Source organism: Mobula birostris, unplaced genomic scaffold (assembly GCF_030028105.1).
Source record: "Mobula birostris isolate sMobBir1 unplaced genomic scaffold, sMobBir1.hap1 scaffold_536, whole genome shotgun sequence".
Taxonomy (NCBI): domain Eukaryota; kingdom Metazoa; phylum Chordata; class Chondrichthyes; order Myliobatiformes; family Myliobatidae; genus Mobula; species Mobula birostris.
Genome location: NW_027278267.1, coordinates 162,228 through 182,620, shown reverse-complemented (window position 1 = coordinate 182,620; position 20,393 = coordinate 162,228). Strand labels below are relative to the sequence as shown.

The 20,393-nt window shown below is 46.9% G+C and overlaps 1 protein-coding gene across 2 annotated transcripts in view; it reads left to right on the top strand.

The window, feature by feature from the left end:
• LOC140193366 (butyrophilin subfamily 3 member A1-like) overlaps positions 1–20,393 on the top strand; it is an 82,268-nt gene that overhangs the window by 55,947 nt on the left and 5,928 nt on the right. For both annotated transcript variants that reach the window (XM_072250692.1, XM_072250694.1), the window contains 3 exons: positions 5,309–5,428; positions 8,213–8,245; positions 16,021–16,047. In XM_072250692.1, the coding sequence (XP_072106793.1) occupies positions 5,309–5,428; positions 8,213–8,245; positions 16,021–16,047 (180 nt within the window). The remainder of the gene's footprint in view (positions 1–5,308; positions 5,429–8,212; positions 8,246–16,020; positions 16,048–20,393) is intronic.

Below are 20,393 nucleotides of genomic sequence, written 5' to 3'. Positions count from 1 at the left end.
CAAAATTTGGTTCTGAAAGCCTCCACTTTCCTCCACTTGCCAGAAAACATTTCCCAATCCACACTTGCCAGATGATAGGCTCTTGATTAGACACGGCATCAAAGGTTATGGGGAGATGGCCAAGGAATGGAATTGAGGGGAGAAAAGGATCAGCCATAATTGAATGGCAGAACAGGCTTGATGGACCAAGTGGCCCAATTCTGCTCCTATGTCTTATGGTTTTATGTTTTTATTTTCATAATTCTGGTTGTTGATCCATACCCTGAGCTCATCCACCTTTCCTACGTTACGGTGCTCAGCCTATTGTTGCTTTTCATGGGAATTAACAAGAAATTGTTAGTAAGTTTGCAGATGACACGAAAATAACACTGGACAGCAAATTGTTATGAAAGTGTTGCTTCATCAGATATTTTTTGTGTATGATAGACCACATGGTGCTGAACACAAATATAATTTCAGACTTGCATCATGCAGGAATTTGGAGAAACAAGAAATTATCTTTTACTGACTAATGCATTTAATTGCATAACGGTGCTGACACTTTGCAAAAGTTCAACTATGCTAAAAAAAATATTGTTGATGATTTTCATTTGTATTCAGTGTCTCAGGCTTCTTACTTCAGTGTCTCAGGCTTCTTTCTTAAGTGTCCAACAAGAGTCAGCTAGCATTGACGGATTCCAGTTGCCCTGATAGCATTTCTCCATGACCGCAATATCCTGGTAAAACCTTTCACCATACTCATCACTGACAGCACCAAGATTTGCAGAGAAGCATTCTAAATGGGAAGGCAGAAAAGGAATCTTTAGTGACATGTTGCACTTCATGGTTTTGTATGCTTGAATCATGTTGTCAACAGGCTGCATGTAGTTTGGTGCTCTGTAGTTGCCAAAAAGCTTTTCAACAACATCCTTGGATGCCTTCTATGTGATTTTCTCCGGTCCCACTAGAAATTCAAATTGTCATTGATGATCTGTTTTATTTGTGGCCCATCAAAAATGCCTTCCTTAATTTTGGCATCAATTATTCTGATGAATTATGAATTGAAGTAACAAATACAGATGATTTCAAGAAAATGTACATGATCGGGAAATTTCATGGTGGATTTCATGATCAATGACTCAAAACCCATAAGATACGCCCAGAAGTATTCAGGAAGCAAAATCTTTGCTCTCCAGCTGTAATTGGGATATGGTGGACAGAGAAAAAGATTACCAAAAATTACAGAAGGATATGTGTCTGCTGAATAAGTGGGCTGATGAATAACAGAAAGAACTTGATTCTGATAAGTGCTAGCTATTGCGGTTTGGAAAGTCAAATCAAGGGCGGTCGTACACAGTGAACAATAGGGTCCAGAGGCATGTTGGAGGATAGATGAAACTTGGAGTCCAAGTATTTGGTTCCAGAAAGTGGAGTCACATCTGCACAGGTTGATAAGGGAGCTTTTAGCACAATGGCCTGTTCTGTTTCCGACACCCTGCTATTGGAAAGAATGCAGAAATATTTACAAGGATATTGCCGATCTTGCCAGGACTTGAGAGACTAAGTAATGGGAAGAGGTTGCAGAGTCTAGGACTTTATTCCTTGGAGCAAATGAGACTGAGAGTTGATCTTATGAGGCCCTTCCATTGGTTGGGGTCAAACATGGATATTGCATCTGAGCTGTTTACATGATTATATAAACTGGTACACAAGTCAGGGCAGTTTGATATGGAGAATAATCTGTTGTTCATGCAGCAGGCTCCCCCTCTCCAAACAGCCGACATATCAAAAGGAACTGCAGAAACCAATACAGTTTGTTATCAGTTTTGTTGTAGGACACTAACTCCTGGTTTTTCCTTAGGGTTTACTCCCAAACCCATCCCCATATGACTGGTTATAGCCACAAGGCAGCGGAGGATTGAGGTTAGGATTTTCCATCTGCTAGATGATCTGCTAACCACAGCTGACGAGCTCCACCAGCTCAAAGTGACGAGTCTTAAGCTGCCAGAACCTGCTTTTGGCCTTCTCCTGTCGGTAGAAATGGTTCCACCATGCTTAGTAGCTGAGCCACACTGGAAGGGCAGGAGCTGGACTTGATTGACAGGGACTATTTGAGATGCGGTCCATTGGGAATATTAAATTGGTAGTGGGAGCTTATCTCCACCAACTGCCCTGGTTTTAACTCCAGGAACCAGTGATCTTATAAAATCATGAGGAACATAGAGAGGATGAATTCACAGTCTTTTCCCCCTGGGTTAGAGTATCGAGAAACCATTAAACCATAAGATATAGGAGCAGAATTTGGCCATTTGGCCCAATGAGTCTGGTCTGCCATTTTATCATGGCCAATCCAATTTTCCTCTCGGTCCCAATCATCTGCCTTCTCCCTTCATGCCTGACTAATCAATAGTCTATCAATGTCTGCCCTAAGTACACATAAAGACTTGCCATCCACAACTGCCTGTGGCTAAGAATTCCACACATTCACCACTCACTGGCTCAGGAAATTCCTCCACATCACCGTTCTAAAAGGACACCTCTCTATTCTGAGACTGTGTCCTCTGGTCTTAGACACTCCCAACATAGGAAACATCCTCTCCATATCCACTCTATCAAGCCTTTCACCATTCAATTGGTTTCATTGAGGTCACCCCTCATTCTTCTGAATTCCAGTGAATACAGGCACTGAACCATCAAACGCTCTTCATATGACAAGCTATTCAATCCTGGAATTATTTTCGTGAAACTCTTTTGAACCATCTGCAGTACCAGCACATCCTTTCTAAGAATGAGGGCCCAAAACTGCTCACAATACTCCACATGAGGCCTGATCACTGCTTTATAAAGTCTGAACATTATATTCTTGCTTTTATATTCTTGTCCTCTTGAAAAAGCACATTGCATTTGACTTCCTCACCACAGACTCACCTGCAAATTAACCTTTAGGTAATCCTGCACAATAACTGCCTAGTCCCATTGCGTCTCAGTTTTTTTTTGTATTTTCTCTCCATTTAGAAAATAGTCAACCCTTTCATTTATTCTACCAAAATGAAAGACCATACACTACTCGGCACTGTACTTCATCTGCCATTTTTTTGCCCATTCTCCTAATCTGTCAGTCCTTCTGTAGCCACTCTACTTTCTCAAAACTATCTGCCCCTCTACCTATCTTCATATCATCTGCAAACTTTGCAACAGAGCCATCATTTCCATCATCAAAATCATTGACATATAATGTAAAAAGAATCAGTCCCAACACAGACCTCTGTGGAACACCACTAGTCACCACCAGGCAACCAGAAAAGCCCCCTTTATTCCCACTCTTTCCCTCCTGCCAGTCAGCCACTCCTTTAGCCATATTAGAATCTTTCTTGTAATAACATGGGCTCATAGCTTGTTAAGCAGCCTCATGTGTGGCATCTTGTCAAAGGCCTTCTGAAAATCCAAGTACACAACCTCAACCAATTCTCCTTTTTCTATACAGCTTGTTTATTCAAAGAATTCCAACAGATTTATGAGGAAAGATTTTCCCTTGAGAAAACCATGCTGACTATGGCCTATTATATCATTTGCCTCAAAGTACCTGAGACCTCATCCTTAAAAATCAACCATAATCTTCCCAACCACTGTGGTCAGACTAACTGGCCTATAGTTTCCTTTCTTCTGCCTCTCTCCCTTCTTAAGGGTGGAGTAACATTTGCAATTTTCCAGTCTTCTGGACCCATTGTAGAATCTAGTGATTCTTGAAATATCATTATTAATGCCCCCATGATCTCTTCAGCCACCTCTTTCAGATCTCCAAGGTGTACACCATCTGGTCCAGTGACTTATCTACCTTCAGTCCTTTCAGTTTCCCATGAACTTTCTCTCCTGTTCTGGTAACTTCACCCACATGACCCCTGACACCCGGAACTTCCACCATACTGCTCGTGTCTTCCACAGTGAAGACTGATGCAAAATACTTCTTCAGTTCATCTGCCATTTTGTTGTCCCCCATTACGACCTCTCTGGCATCATTTCTGAGTGGTCTGATATCCACTCTTGCCTCTCTTTTACACTTTATATATCTGAAGAAACTTTTGATATCCACTTTAATATTATTGGCTCGCTTGCTTTTGTATTCCATCTTTCCCTTCTTAGTGACTTTCTTAGTTGCCTTCTGTTGGTTTTTAAAAGCTTCTCAATCCTTTGATTTCCCAGTAACTTTTGCTCTATTATATGCTCTCTCTTTGGCTTTTATGTTGGCTTTGACTTCTCATGTTAGCTACAGTTGTGTCACCTTTTCTTTAGAAAACCTCTTTCTCTTTGGGATGTACATATTCCGTGCCTCAGAATTGCTTCCAGAAATTACAGGCATTGCTGACTGCCGTCATCCCTGCCATCATCCCTGCCAGTGCTCTTTTCCAATCAATTCCGGCCAACTCCTCTTTCATGCCTCTGTAATTCCCTTTACTCCACTGTAATACTGATACATCTGACTTGAGTTTTTCCTTCTCAAATTTCAGTGATCACCCCTAAGGGTTCTTTTACCTTAAGCTCTCCAATCAACTCTGGTTCATTGCACAACACCCAATCCAGAATATCTGATTCTCATTCGAGCTCAACGAGCTGCTCTGAAAAGCTATTTCATAGGCTTTCTAGAAATTCCTCCTGCAGGAATCCAGCACCAGCCTGATTTTCTCAACCTACCTGCATACTGAAGTCCCACATGACTATTGTAATATTGCCCTTTTGACATGCATTTTCTTTCTCCCACTGTAATTTGTAGGCCATATCCTTACTACTGTTTTGGGGTCTATATACAATTCCCATCAGTGTCTTTTTACCCTTGCAGTTCCTTACCTCTGTCCATGATGATTCAACACCTTCCTCTGTGATGCTGTATAGCCTGTGATGTTGCTGCAAGCGTGTGATTTCTTTCAGCTGGTGCCTTCATGGACGGACATATGACAATAAACAATTTGAAGAGACAATTTGTCAGGCACATGGACAAGGAGGGTTGAGAAGGATCTGGGCTAAACACTGGCAAATGGGACCAGTTTGGATGGGGCATGTTGGTCATCATGGACCAGTTGGGCTGATGGGCCTGTTTCTGTGCTGTATATCTCTACAATTAAACATCAGTGACAGTGATGAAGTCTCAGAGCCTCCATTATAACAGTCCATTGCAGCCATTTCTGGTTCTTCCAGTAAACACCTATTGACATTACAGGAGGAGGCTGCTTGGGCAGTTGTGGACTTTCCACCTCATGGAGTTTTACTGAACTAATTCCGCTGGGGTGCATTGCAGATTTTTTCATTGTCTCATTCACTGATCTTTATTCTACAGATGATCTCTTCCCTGCTGTTCTTGAATGGGTCCTGCCACTGGTCTTCACCATTTGTGTTGTAATTGCTGCTAACTCCACTGTGATTTATTGGAATGTGAAACAAAACAGACGCATAAAAGGTATGTTTCTGCAATATTGTGAGGTACTGGCCTGGAAATCCAGTGGAAAATCTCCCAGTTTCCCTCTGAAATTTCTGTGAAAGCCAGAGCATTTTCTGGAGAAATCATGTAAAATCCACATTTCCCAGCAGGCTCTGACATTCCAGCTGTGAACGTTGTCTCTGGTAAGAATATTTATGGCCATAGAGCTGGGAAGTAAGGAAGAAAACTGCCCAATGTTGCATCTCCTGTGTCTGCATGATGAAGTGCCAGGAGGTTCAGCTGGTCACTGATTCACTTGTACTTCCTGTAACTTGGTTCCCGATATTTAGGCTCCTCTACAGTGGTGAGACTGGGCACAGTTTGTATGATAACTGTTTAATAGCACAAACAAAATTTTAAAATATGCATTTTCATTACATATCATATCCCTGTGAGCTCTCCACTCACAGTGTCCTACAATGGTCTAAAGAGGCTGACCGGGGCTGAAGAACAGAACGTCATATTTTTAGTAGGAAAGCACAAAAATGCTGGAGAAACTCAGCATCTGTGGAAAGAAATAAACAGTCAACGTCTCAGACCAAGACCCTTAAATGGAAAGGAAGGGCGAAGAAGCCAGCAAGAACATGGGTGGAGGGGAAGGAGTACAATCCAGAGGCTGGTAGGTGAAGGCAGGTGAGGGAAAAGATTGGTGGATGAGGGAGAGAATTGAATTGTGAAGATGGGAGATGATAGACTGAAAAAGTAGTTCTGAAGCAGAAGGGATCTCAACTGGAGGGGAGAATGGATCAGGGGAGAGTGAGAAGGAGGAGGGAGCTGATAGGCAAGGAAGGAGAAGCAGTAAGAGGGAAGTCAGGATGGGGAATGGAAAAAGAGAAGAGAACCTAACAAATTAACTGTGCTCTTTGGAATAATTCCTCAAAATACCCGCTATATCTCTTTGTCTGACAAGCATGTTAGTGCATTTGTTGCATTGATAGCTAGGAGGGCCATTTTTGTTGAAGTGGAAGGATACATCAGCTCCCATTTTGTCACAATGGTTCTCTCAAGTGATGCTATGTCTTAGTTTGGAGAAAATTAGAAGTCGAACTTTTGAACCTATGTTTGATTTTGAGAAAAGATGGGGTTCATTTGCTTGTTACACCTAATGTCTTTTTTTGTCAGTTTTCCTTGCTCAGTAGGTTTTTCTTTTCTTTTGTTTTTGTCACCAATTTTTTCTCAATCTTTAAAAGAATGTTTTTTCTCTTGAGACATTGTAAGTGTTGCCTACTTCGATGTACTCTTGTTAATTTTGGAGAATAATAATAAAGAAGATTTGGAAAGAAAGGAAAAAGAGAAGAGGGAAGGCATCAGAGGGAGGTGATAGGCATGTTAGGAGAGAAGCACTGTAAGGATGCCATACAGCCCTCATTGCTGGGGGAAAGCTCCATTCAATGCAGGTTAGCACTTCCACTGTATCCTGGATAATGGACTACCTGACTGGCAGACCACAGTTTGTGTGGCTTCACAGCTGTGTGTCAGACATGGCTATAAGCAGCACTGGGACCCCACAGGCAACGGTATTGGTTCCCTTCCTGTTTACCCTGTATATCTCAGACTTTAGATACAACACTGAGTCATGTTATCTGTAGAAAATTATCTGATAACTTAGCAATAGTGTATAAAGGGAGGTTGGGAGGATGAATACAGGACCCTGGTGGAGGACTTCTGGCATGGGTCTGGAGGACTGGAATTTGCAAATATCACTCCACTCTTTAAGAAGGGAGGAAGGCAAAAGAAAGGAAATTATAGGCCAGTTAGCCTAATCTCAGTGGTTGCTAAACTGTTGAAATCTGTTAAGGATGAGGTTATGGGGAAGTACCAGCCTGATTTTCTCAATCTACCTGCATACTGAAGTCCCACATGACTATTGTAATATTGCCCTGTTGGCATGCATTTTCTTTCTCCCACTGCCTCAAAATTGAGGGGTGACCTTTTAGAACAGAGGTAAGGAGGAAGTTTTTTTTAGCCAGAGAGTAGTGAATCTGTGGAATGTTCTGCCACAGACTGTGGTGGAGGCCAAGTCCATGGGTGTATTTCAGGCGGCAGTTGACTGTTTCCTAATCGGTCAGGGCATCAAAGGATTTGGGGAGTGGCAGGTGCGTGGGGTTGAGTGGGATCCGAGATCAGCCATCCTGGATGGTGCAGCAGACTCGAGAGGCTGAATGGCTTAATCTGCTCATCTGCGTTCTGGTATTGGACTTTGACTTTGTCAAATGGTGCAAGCTGAATCATCTTCAGCTCAACATCAGTAAGGCAAAGGAGATAGTGATGGACTTTAGGGAGCCGGCATTAAAATGGTTGGCCACTAGGAAATCCTGCTTGATGGGGCTGACCAGACGGTCCTCCAGTCTACATCGGGTCTCACGAATGTAGATGAGGTCACACTGTGAGCATCATATACAGCTGGTATCTCACAGCATTTCAAATTCAACACTGAGTGTAACCACTTCAAACCATGATCGCTGTGTTCATGTTTTCTGACAGCAACTGTTGGTAATGGTTTATGTGTCGTCATTTAATCCTTGAGCCTACCATAGACCCACGGTGTATTTCCTCACTTGGCTCTTCTGCCTGACATCTGTCACCACTTCAACATTTTTTTGTCTCTGATGGGAGATGGTCAACCATGAGTTTGATGATCCTCTCCGCAGCTGCCTGACCCCCTGAGTGTTCCCTATTTTTTCAGATCTCCAGCATCTGAAGTGAAATAATCGTCCTGAAAACTTCTTGTTGTTCTAATATACCACTGGTCTGTCTTTTCAGAGCTGGAACTTCAGAAATCCATCATAGAGTCTGGTAAGAGTTCAATATTGAAATATTCAGAAACTACAAGAAATAGCCATTTTATTTAATAAAATCAGTATTTTCTTCTGTTGGGATGAATTATTTAAATCCTTCATGACATAGCTCTGTTTAGAGATTTATAAATTAAGAATAATAAACAAATTCCCTGTAGTTTACAAGCAAGGCTCCTTAAGATAATAAGAGAGACTTCAGATTTGGAGTGAGCAATCTTCTCTGGGAGCAGCGGGTTAAACATAATCTGTCAGGGGGAGAGAAGGTTGGTGAGGAGAGATATTTTTCATATTTAGGGTAAAGCCGCATTAAGACTGGATGTTTTCGTTTGAAAACCTGCATAAAGATGATGCAGGAAATGTCAAAATTTCACTTCACTCCCCCAAAATGCACCCCCACCCCCCGAGATGCTGCTCACTGATTTCTTCCACCTATTGTTTGTTGTGTGAACTAATCCTTGTCATGTGAATGAAATGCTCTGGGTGGAATTTTCCAAACCCTTGTGCTTTGCGTGCTTCACCCCAACCTCGAGAACATGGTGGCACATTCCTAGAACTGGGTTTGTATTTCTGCACCGAAGATCAATCACCACTCTGACACAGGCTGAAATATTATGTTGCTGCACCTGTGTTCTGCAGCCCAACAGGTCTGAATAATACATCTCACACAAACTCACCTCCCCCACTCACCCTCACCTCACCCACACCCCTAACATTCCCACACTCGCCCCGACCTCCCCCACACCCCCGACCTCACCCACACCCCCGACCTCACCCACACCCCCTCACCTTCCCCACACCCCCGACCTCCCCTACACCCCCTCACCCTCCCCCACACCCCCTCCCCTTCCTCACATCCCCTCCCCTTCCTCACATCCCCCACTCCCCCTCCTCACATCCCCCACTCCCCCTCACCTCCCATACACCCCCTCACCTCCCCCACTCCCCCCATCTCCCATACACCCTGCCACCTCCCCCACTCCCCTTCCTCACATCCCCTCCCCTTCCTCACATCCCCCACTCCCCCTCACCTCCCCCCATCTCCCATACACCCCCTCACCCTCCCCCACTCCCCCTCACCTCCCATACACCCCGCCACCTCCCCCACTCCCCCTCACCTCCCCCACTCCCCCTCACCTCCCCCACTCCCCTTCCTCACATCCCCTGCCCTTCCTCACCTCCCCCACTGCCCCTCACCTCCCCCACTGCCCCTCACCACCCCCACTCCCCCTCACCACCCTCACTCCCCCTCACCCCTCTATCCAAACCTCTCTCCAAGCCCCTCTCGAACCCCCTCTCGAACCCCTCTCTCCACTCTCCAAACCCTTCTCTCCAACCCCCTCTCTGCACCCCCCCCTTGAACCCCACCCCTCTCCAACCCCTCTCTCCAAACCCCCTCTCCAACCCCCTCTCTCCAAACCTCTCCAACCCCCATTCTCGAACCCCACCTCCAACCCCCTCTCTCCAAACCCTCTCCAATCCCCTCTCTCCAACCCCCCCCTCCAATCCCCTCTCCAAACCCCCCCAATACGCCCCTCCAACACCCCCCTCTAAATCCCTCTTCAATCCCCTTTATGCTGCCCCCGTCTCTCTAACCTGATCTCTCTTACCCCCTCTCCCTTACACACTCTCTAACCAACCCCTTCTCTCCAACCCCTTCCCTCTGAACCTCTCCCTCTCTACTCTTTCTCTACCCCCTCTCCCTCTCCCTCTCTGCTCCCTCTCTCTCACCAACCCCATCTCTCCAACCCCTCCCTCCAACTCCCTCCCTCTAAACCCCTCTTTCTAACCCCACTCTCTCCAACCCCCTCTCTCTAATCCCGTCTCCGCCACCTTCTCCACCACCATCTCTAACACCCCATCTAACCACCTCTTTCTCTCTATCCCCTCTCTACCGAATCCCCCAGCCTTCTCTAACACCCTCTCTCTAACCACTCTGTATCCTCCACTCTCTTACCCCCTTCAATCTCGCCCTAGCCCTCCGTACACCCTCTCTCTACACCCCTCTCCCCTCTCTCCTCCCTCGAAACTCCCTCTCTCTAAAACCCACTCACTTTACCCCCACTCCCCAATACTACCCTCCCATTCTCTACCCTGCCACTATCCCTCTCTCACTATCACTCTCTCTATCCCCTCTGTCTATCCCCTTCTCTTTCTATGCACCCTCTCTCTCTTAATCCTTCTTTCTCTCTGCACCCTCGCTCTCCCACTGCACCCTTCTCCATGTCTCTTCCAAACCAACTCTCTATCCCTCTACCCCATTTCTCTATCCCTTCTCTCTATACCCTCTCTCAACCATCTCTCTAACCCCTCTCCCTACCCACTCTACCCACCCTCTCGACCCTGCCCCTCTAACCCCACTCTCTACCCCCTCCTTCTACCGCCTTACTCCCTCGCTCTATCCTTCTCTATCTACCCCCCAGTGTACCCCCCTCTCTCCTCCCCTCATCCGTCCGTCTAACCCCTTCCCTCCCACCTCGTCTCTCCAACCCACCCAATCTAACCCCTTGTCTCTAACGCCATCTCTAACCCCCGACTCTAACCCTGTCTCTAACCCCCTCTCTCTCTAACCACTGTTTCCTCTCCCTCAAGCCCCTTCTCTACCTCTATACCCCCCACTCTCTATCCCGCTTCCCTCTCTCTGCACCCCACTCCACCTGCACCCTGCTCCCTGTGTCTGACACCACTCCCTACCAGCCCCTCTCTCTACCAAACCCTCTATCCTTCTACCCCATTTCTCTCACCCCTTCTCTACCCCCTCTCTCCTTCTACCCCCTCTACCCTCTTCTCTCTACCCCCCTCTCCCCACCCCTCCCTCTAAACCCCACTCTCTAAAGCCCTCTCTCAAAACCCACTCTCTTTAACTCCCCTCCGCAATACCCTCCCTCTCTACCCTGCCACTATCCCCTCGCCCTCTAGCCCCCTTTCTTTCCTCTTCTCGCTCTATGCACCCCTCACTCTCTCTCTGCACCCTCTCCCTCTGCACCCCTCTCTCCCTCTGCACCATGTCTCTGCACACTACTCCCTACCAGCCCCTCTCCCTCTCTGTACCCTCTCTCTCTCTACACTTCTGTCCCTATCCCTCTCTTTCTCTCTCTCCAATCCCTTCCCTCCAAACTTTCCCTGTAACCCCTTCCCTCCCATCACTTACCTCCAACCCACTGTCTCCAACACCCCCCTCTAACACCCTCTCTTAATGCCCTCTTTACACTTCACTCCCCCACTCTACCAAGCATACTCCCCATCCCCTGTCTCTACCTCTCTCTCCCTCACTTTCTACCCCCTCGCACTCTAACCACTCTCTCTACCCCCACTCTCCAAAGCCCTCTCCCACTCTGTAACCCCTTCTCTCTTTAACCCTTTATCTCTGCCCCCTCTCTCTACCCGCTTCTCTCTCTCCCACTCCACCCCCTCTCTAACCTTTATCTCTTTACTCCTCTTTCTCTACACACCCTCTTTACCTCTCACTCTCTACCTCCTCTCTCTACCCCCTTCTCTCTTCCCCCGTCCATCCAATTCCTTCCCTCCACTCCTCTCCCTGTAACCCCTTCCCTCCAACCCACTCTTTCTAACACCCTGACGCTAACCCCCTCTCTACACCCCATCTCTCTAAAGCCCTCTCTATACCCCCTATCTCTACCTCCACTCTCTCTACCCCCTCTCTCTCAACTCCCTCACTCTACCCCTTGACTTTCTATCCCCTCACTATCTACAAACTCTCCAACCCCCTCTCCAACCCTCTCTCTAACCCCTTCTCACTCTAATCCCTTCTCTCGCTACCCTCTCTACAGCCCCTCTCTCAAACCTCTCACTCTCTACCTCTGCCATCTACAGCCTCTCTCTCTACCCCCTCCCTCTGTCTAACCCCTCCCTCTACTCCCCTCTCCCTACCCCCTCTCTAAACCTCCTTCTCTATCCCCTCCCTCTCTACTGTATTCTACTCCCTCTCTCTACCCCTCTCCCTAACCCCCTCTCTACATCATCTCCCTAATCATCTCTCTACCCCTCTCTCTGACCCCTCTCTCACTACCCATTTATTTACCCACTCTCAACCGCTCTTTCGACCGTCTCTCTCCTCCTCTCTCTATCCCTCTCCCCCTTTCTCTCTACCCCCTCTGTACACCCCTTTCTACCACCTCTCTATGCAGTCACACCCCCCTCTACTCCCTCTATCTCCCCACCTCTCTCCTCCCCACTCTCTATCCCCCTCTCTCAAAACCCTCTCTACACCCTCGCTCTCTAACCCCTGCGCTCTCCCTACATCACCACCCTCTCTCTACCCCCTCCCCCCCTCACACCCCTCTTCCCACTCCTTCCTTTCCTCCTCTCTTATCCCCCCATCTCTCTCTCCCCTCTCTTCTCTCCCTTCTCTCTCTCCTCCTCCCCCTCTCCCAAACCTCTAGCCATTCTCTCCCCCCATCCCCTCTCTGCTTTTCCGCCATTCTTTACAGCCTCTCCCCGTCTCTACCCACTTCTCACTCTCCACTATCCCTGCTCTTCCCTCACCCACCCCCTCTCTGCCCTCCCCTCTTTCTCCCCAATCTCTCCTCCCCAATTCTCTCCCCCTCCCCTCTGTCTCCCCCCACTAACTCTCCCTCTCCCCTCCCATCTTTCTGTCTCTCCTTTTCCCCCCTCGACATTCCCCTCTCTGCCCCCACTCGAGCTCTCCCCTTCCCTTCCACTCCTACTTCCCCTCCACTCTCCCTCCCCATTCTCTGCCATTTCTCTACAACCACTCGCTCTGCAGTCTCTTCCCCTCTCACACCCCTCTCTCAAGACTCTCCCCCCATTTCCCTCTCCTCCTTCCTCTGCTCTCTCCCTCTCCCACTTTTACTGCCCCTCCACTCTCCCTGTCCCCAACTCTCTCCACCTCTCTCCCCGATCTCTCCCCCCACACCTCTCTCCCCACTATCCCCCCACACCTCTCCCCCCACTATCCCCCCACACCTCACTGCCAGCACTATCCCCCCACACCTCTCCCCAACACCTCTCTCCCCCCACACCTCTCTCCCCACACCTCTCTCCCCACACCTCTCTCCCTCACCTCTCTCCCCCCTCTCTCGCCCCCTCTCTGAAACTCCCCTCTTCTCTCCCCCACTATCCCTCCTTTCTCTCCCCCCTCGCCGTCTCTCCCTCCTACCCTCTCTCTCTCCCCTTTCCACCTCACCCTTTTCCCCATCTCTCACCCCCTGCCAACTCTCTTTCCACCCTCCTCTCTCTCACTTTCCCACTTTTTACTTCCCCCACCCTCTCTGACCCCACTACCCCTTCCCCCCCACTCTATCCCCTCTCTCTCCTGTCTCTCCTCCCTCCCCTCCCATCCCCTCCCCCTCCCCCGTTCTCCCCCTCCCGCTGTCCCTCAGACCCACTCTCTCTCACTGACACTCTCTTTCACTTTCTCTCATCCACTCTCACTCTCTCCACCCACCCCCATCTCCACTCTCCTTCCATCTTGGCCTCTCTCACTCCTCCTCTCCCCCCATCCCTCGCCCCTCCTCCCTTCTCCACTCTGAACCCCCTCATCCCTCTCTCCCTCCCACCCTCCTCTCTCCCCATCTCCCTCCCGCTCTCTCAAACATCAGACATTTCCTGTTGAAGAAAGCGAGGGATAGGAGTTGGTTCAGGAGTTCGGTGTACTTGGGTCAGTAAACCCTCCACCAACATTCTGTTTCAATCCGACAGGATCCACTCTCCCTGCGGCAGCAATAGCTCGTGCCAATTCTGCAGCTCGTTCTCTTTCAGAATTTCTCCCATTGGTGGTGGGATTGGTAAACTTTCCCTGCACCAAGAGGGAATTACTGCATCACTGTCCACTCCCAGACAAGATGGTAGTGGAGCAACACACATCAAAGTTGCTGGTGAACGCAGCAGGCCAGGCAGCATCTCTCGGAAGAGGTGCAGTCGACGTTTCAGGCCGAGACTCTTCGTCAGGACTAACTGAAGGAAGAGTTAGTAAGAGATTTGAAAGTGGGAGGGGGAGGGGAGATCCAAAATGATAGGAGAAGACAGGAGGGGGAGGGATGGAGCCAAGAGCTGGACAGGTGATTGGCAAAAGGGGATACGAGAGGATCATGGGACAGGAGGCCTAGGGAGAAAGACAAGGGGGAGGGGGGGAACCCAGAGGATGGGCGAGGGGTATAGTGAGAGGGACAGAGGGAGAAAAAGGAGAGAGAGAGAATGTGTGTATATAAATAAATAACGGATGGGGTACGAGGGGGAGGTGGGACATTAGCGGAAGTTAGAGAAGTCAATGTTTGCATATAAATAAATTAATAAATAAAAGATGATACTGGACTTGGTTAAACCCGGGGGTCCTGGCTCAGATAGCAAAGCCTCCTTTGCCAGTGATCTACAGCAGGATCAACGTTCACCATCCATATTTTCAGGTAGTTGTGTAAATAAGTGAGTGACTATTTCCTCCCACATCCTGTCAGCAAGTTTCCATCTGCAGGTCCAAACTTTAACGGGGATGTGGCTGAATTCTGCAGTGACAATCATTTACCATCAGTGGATGTCAGGGCTGAATTCTTTTTATGATCCACATTCTCAGCTTCAGCCGTCCGGCAGATGAGCTTTACCTGTGAGATGGACTGATGTGTAAATTTGGTCAGGATTTTCTGCTGAACTGCGTGGATGGAAAATGAATTGAATTGGAATTGGTTTATTACTGTAACAAGCACCAGAAATTTGCCTTGCATGCTGTTTGTACAGATTAATTCATGACACAGTGCATTGATAGAACAAGGTAAAACAATAACATGCAGAGAAAAGTGTAACAGCTCCAGAGCAAGTGCAGTGTAGGTAAATGATGAGGAGCAAGACAATATTGAGGTTCATTGTGAGATCAAGTGTGCATCTTATTGTACTAGGAAGTCGTTCAATGTTCTTATAAGAGCAGGGTAGAAGCTATCCTTTAGACTGCTTCCAGGCTTTTGGATCTTCCACCCCATAATAATAATAATGTTGGTCGCATCCGGAATTTCTCCGGGTAGCGGACGGCTTCCTCTCACGCCGTTCTGACGTAGTTGGAATTCGCATACTAGGCAAGTTACAGCAGTGATTTGCCATTGCCTTCTGCCGGGTGGGTTTATTTTCCAAAGAGATCACCAGCTCTTAACCCCGCACGGATGGAAAGCGTGCCAGGGGGCGCCAACTGGGTTTGAACTTCAGAACCTCCGCCCCGCAGTCCAGCGCCGACGTCACTACGCCATGGGAAATGGTGATGGTGGAGACTGACACTTTGGGGATCTCCGTTTGGGAAAGTTACTGACATGGTCCTTGATGATAAACATTTAACTTCTGACCTACAAGTGGTGATGCAGAATTAGGAGCTGCTATTATGTATTTGTAGAAGAATGCTATGCATACCATATACCGACAGGATAACCAATGAAGAAGTTCTACAGAGAACAAAAACAAAACTTACATTACTTAAAAAAATCGGAAAACACAAGCAAAATTCTTTGGACACATCATGCGAAGAGAGACATTGGAACATTTAGTCACAACTGGAAAGCTGGAAGGAAAAAGAAGCAGAGGCAGACAGAGAATGAAAATGAGAGATGGAATAACATCATGGTTAGAAACAGGGGAGGCAACAACTACAATTCGGGGGGTCAGGGTCCGTGATGGATGGAGAGACATGATTGTCCACGCCGAGCGGCAAGGCACCTGAATGAATGATGAATTATGTATTTAAAGCTGTTTCTTGTGAAATTAATTACACACGAAATCCATGAGAGATTTCTTCAGTCATGTCTGTCGTTCTGTTTTCAGAGTGGAAGAGGATACGTGGCCATGAAGGTAAGATCTTGTGTTACTAGACTGAGAGGTTTAGTATAAACAGCTTTTTGAAAATGAATCGGTCCCGGTGTAATGGGAGGTATTCAGGAGGTTGATGGAGTTCAGGGTGATGTGTTCTCACAAAGGTGGAAAAAGTCATGTGGCATGATTGCATTCATAGGTCGCAGCATAGAATGTAACAGTCCGTATGTTTTGTTTGCAAGTGGGAAGATTTGCTGGTATGCTCTGGGTTGGTCGGGGTGGGGTGGAGAGGTGTAAACTAGTCTTGCAGGGGGATGGGAACCAAAGTGCCAGAGCAGATATGGAGTGGTTGTGGGAAAAGATGCTGTTAACACTACATACAAAGACAGCAATTGAAAGGTTGAGTATGGTGGGAAGAATGTTCTGAGTTGCATCCATTTCAATGCAAGAAGTATTGTACGTAAGGCGGGTGAGCTTGAAGCATGAATCAGCACGTGGAATTATGACATTGTAGCCATTGGATGGGGGGGGGGAGGACCGGCAGCTCAGTGTTCCCGGTTCCATTGTTTTCAAACATGGCAGCAAAATTGTCAAATATGACAGAGCACGAGAGATTAAAGTGGGAAAGCTGGTATTACTCATCAGCAGTTACTGCAGTGCTCAGACAGGGCAGACTGGAGGGCTCGTCTACTGAGGCTATATGGGCGGAACTGAGGGTCTGGCAAGTGCGGATTGGGACAGGTTGTTCTCACTCAAAGCCGTGCTTGGTAAATGGGAAGCCTTCGAAATTTTGAGAGCATAGAATTTGTATGTTCCTGTATGAATAAAAGGCAAGGTTAAGAGGTTTAGGAAACCTCGTTTTTTGTGGACAAATTAGGCTCTGGTTCAGAAGAGGAGGAAGGATCAGGCAGCACAGAACAAATGAGGTACTTGAGTATCAGAAATGCAAGCAAACACTTGAGAGGAAATCAGGAGGCTAAAATAAGCCATGAAGTTCTGCTGGTTGTTTAGTAAAGCATTAGGATGGATAAGACCACAGTCTATACCACAGGTTACTGTGGGAAGTGAGGGAAGAGATTTCTGTGCCATTGGCGGTCATCTTTGTCTCCTCATTTGTCACAGTAGTCGTGCCATATGCCTGGAGGGTGGCATATTAAACTAATTTGGGAGGGGAATGGGAACTAGAGTGATCATGCTGAGGATGAGGGAGTTGGTTTACAAACAGAGGCAGTGTGCAGTGAGACTCCCGGCAAGGAGAGGCTGATGATAGGGGAAAATGGCAGTTAACAGGGTGAGTTGTAAAGTAAAGACAGGGCACAATCTGAAAGGTTGAATGCAGGACTCAAGGTGTTATATTTGAACGTGTGCAGTATACAGAATAAAGTAGATGAACTTGTCGTAGAGTTACAGATTGGCAAGTATCATACTGTAGGCTTCACTGATCGTGGCTGAAATAAGATTATAGCTGTGACCTTAATGTCCAAGGATGCACATTGAATCAAAAGGACAGGCAGGAAGGCAGAGGGGGCTGCGTGGCCCTGTTGGTAAATAAATATGAAATCAAATCATTAGAAGGAGGGGACATCAGATCAGAAGGTGTTGAATAATCGTGGACAGAGCTGTGGAATGGCAAGGGTAAAAAGACCCCGATGGGAGTTGTATACAGACCCCAAACAGTAGTACATGATCTGCAAGCTACAACAGGAGATAGAAGGTGCATGCCAAAAGGGCAATGATACAAGGGGGGATTTCAAGATGTGGGAAGATTGGGAAAATCAGGTTGGAGTGAGATTCCAGGAGAGGGAATTTCTACAATGCCTCAAAGGCGGCTTTTTAGAGCAGCTTGTGGTTGAGCCCACCAGGGGATCTGCTATCCTCGAATGGGTGAAATGAACTGGAATTGATTAGAAAGCTTAAGGTAGAAGAACCCTTAGGAGAAAGTGATCATAATATGATCGAATTCACACTGGAGATTTGAGAAGGAGAAGCAGAAGTCAGATTTATCAGTATTACAGTGCAGTAAAGGCAATTACAGAGGCAGGAGAAAGGAGTTGGCCAGAATTCATTGGAGAAGAACACTGGCAGGGATGACGGCAGAGCAGGAATGGTTAGGATATGATACGAAGGATGTTTATCTTCGGAATTCTCTGCACCGGAGGGCTGTGGGGTCTCAGTCATTCAGTTCATTTAAAGTCACAGAGTCTTTGTCGTACGGCACAGAAACAGGTCCTTTGATCCATCACCTCAGTGCTGACCTATTTACCCATCTACACTCACCCCATTGGCCAGCATTAGATCAGTCTCCTTCTGTGCCTTCTCTATTGAAGTGTCTGTCTGAGTGTCTCTTAAACACAGTGACTGTATCTGATTCCATCACCTGCTCTTGCAGAAAGTTCCAACATCAACCACTCACTGTTCAAATAAACGCATCTTCAAACTCCTTCCTCTCAGCTCAGACATGTGACCTCTTGCATTTGACCCCCTCCTGTGGGAAGAAGATTTCAACCATCTGCTCAATCTATGGCCTCATAACCTTGTATATTTCTGTCAGATCACCCCTCGGCCCATTTACCTGCATTTGGCCCGTATCCTTCTAAACCTTCCCTGCCGTCATTCTTTTCTCTGTCCTGGGCCTCAACTCCTCTTCTGTGCCAGTTTCACAGGGCCCTCAATTCTCCTGTGTGACAGAAGATGATCAGCCTCATTTTCTGCAATATTACAGAAGCGAATGTGCTGCAGGTCCTAAAATGCATAAAGGTAGATAAATCCCCAGGGGGGATTGGAGGGTTGCAGATGTTGCTCCCTTATTCAAGAAAGGGAGTAGAGGTAGCCCAGGAAATTATAGACTAGTGAGTCTTACTTCAGTGGTTGGTAAGTTGAAGGAAAAGATGCTGAGAGGCAGGATTTATGAACATTTGGAGAGGCATAATATGATTAGGAATAGTCAGCATGGCTTTGACAAAGACAGGTCATGCCTTATGAACCTGACTGAACTTTTTGAGGATGTGTCTAAACACATTGATGAAGGTAGAGCAGTAGATGCAGTGGAAATGAATTTTAGCAAGGCATTTGATAAGGTACCCTACCTATGCAAGGCTTATTGAGGAAGTAAGGAGGCTTGGGATCCAAGGTGGTTCATTTTGGTAGGTCAAATATGATGGCAGAAAATAATATTAATGGTAAGACTCTTGGCAGTGTGGAGGATCAGAGGGATCTTGGAGTCCCGAGTCCATAGGACACTCAAAGTTGCTATGCAGGTTGACTCTGTGGTTAAGCAGGCATACAGTGCATTGGCCTTCATCAACCGTGGGATGGAGTTTATGAGCCGAGAGGTAACGTTGCAGCTATATAGAACCCTGGTCAGACCCCAGTTGGAGTCCTGTGCTCAATTCTGGTCGCCTCACCACAGGAAGGACGTGGAAACCATAGAAAGAATGCAGAGGAGATTTACAAGGATGTTGCCTGGATTGGGGAACATGCCTCATGAGAACAAGTTGAGTGAACTCAGCCTTTTCTCCTTGGAGTGACGGAGGATGAGAGGTGACCTGATAGAGGTGTACAAGATAATGAAAGGCATTGATCAGCTGCTTTTGCCCCAGGCTGAAATGGCTAGCACGAGAGGGCAATGTTTTAAGGTGCTTGGAGATAGGTACAGAGGCAATCTCAGGGGTAAGTTTTTTGTGCAGAGAGTGGTGAGTGCGTGGAATGGGCTGCCAGCGGTGGTGGTGGAGGCGGATACGACAGAGTCTTTTAAGAGACCCCATGGAGCTTAGAAAAATGGAGGGCTATGGGTAAGCCGAGGTAATTTCTTCTTCTTTTAAATTAATTTCTGATGCGTTTCTACAATATAGCTGCAGAAAAAAATCAACAAAATGGAGATTTATACAGTGCAAAACATGTCCAATATATAATTCATAACAACAAAGAACAAGCACCCAAAATAAAATCTTGTAAGATTAGTATCCTCCCCAACGTCCCACTGGAAAAAAAAATCCAGGCCAACCACTTCAGTGTATAGAAAAAAAATATTGGAGCATTCGACCCCACAGAGCTGTAAATAAATTTTAAAAAAAGAAAATATAATGCTGAATACCGAAACTATAATCTAATTCACAACAAAAAAACCGTCAAACATACAGGAAAAAAAAAGCAGAAAGTAAGGGAGTGCAGTACAAGAGAAAGGATAAACCTAATCTAAAGAGGAGTTATGAAACTATTCAAGAAAATGTCCCCACACCTTATGGAATTTATGTCCGAATTAAGAAGTGAATAATGAATCTTTTCAAGGTCTAAGCAGGACATAATATCACTCAGCCATTAAGCGTGAGTGGGTGGGGCAGCATCTCTCCTCCAAAGAACTAACCGTCCAGACAAGAGAGAGGCTA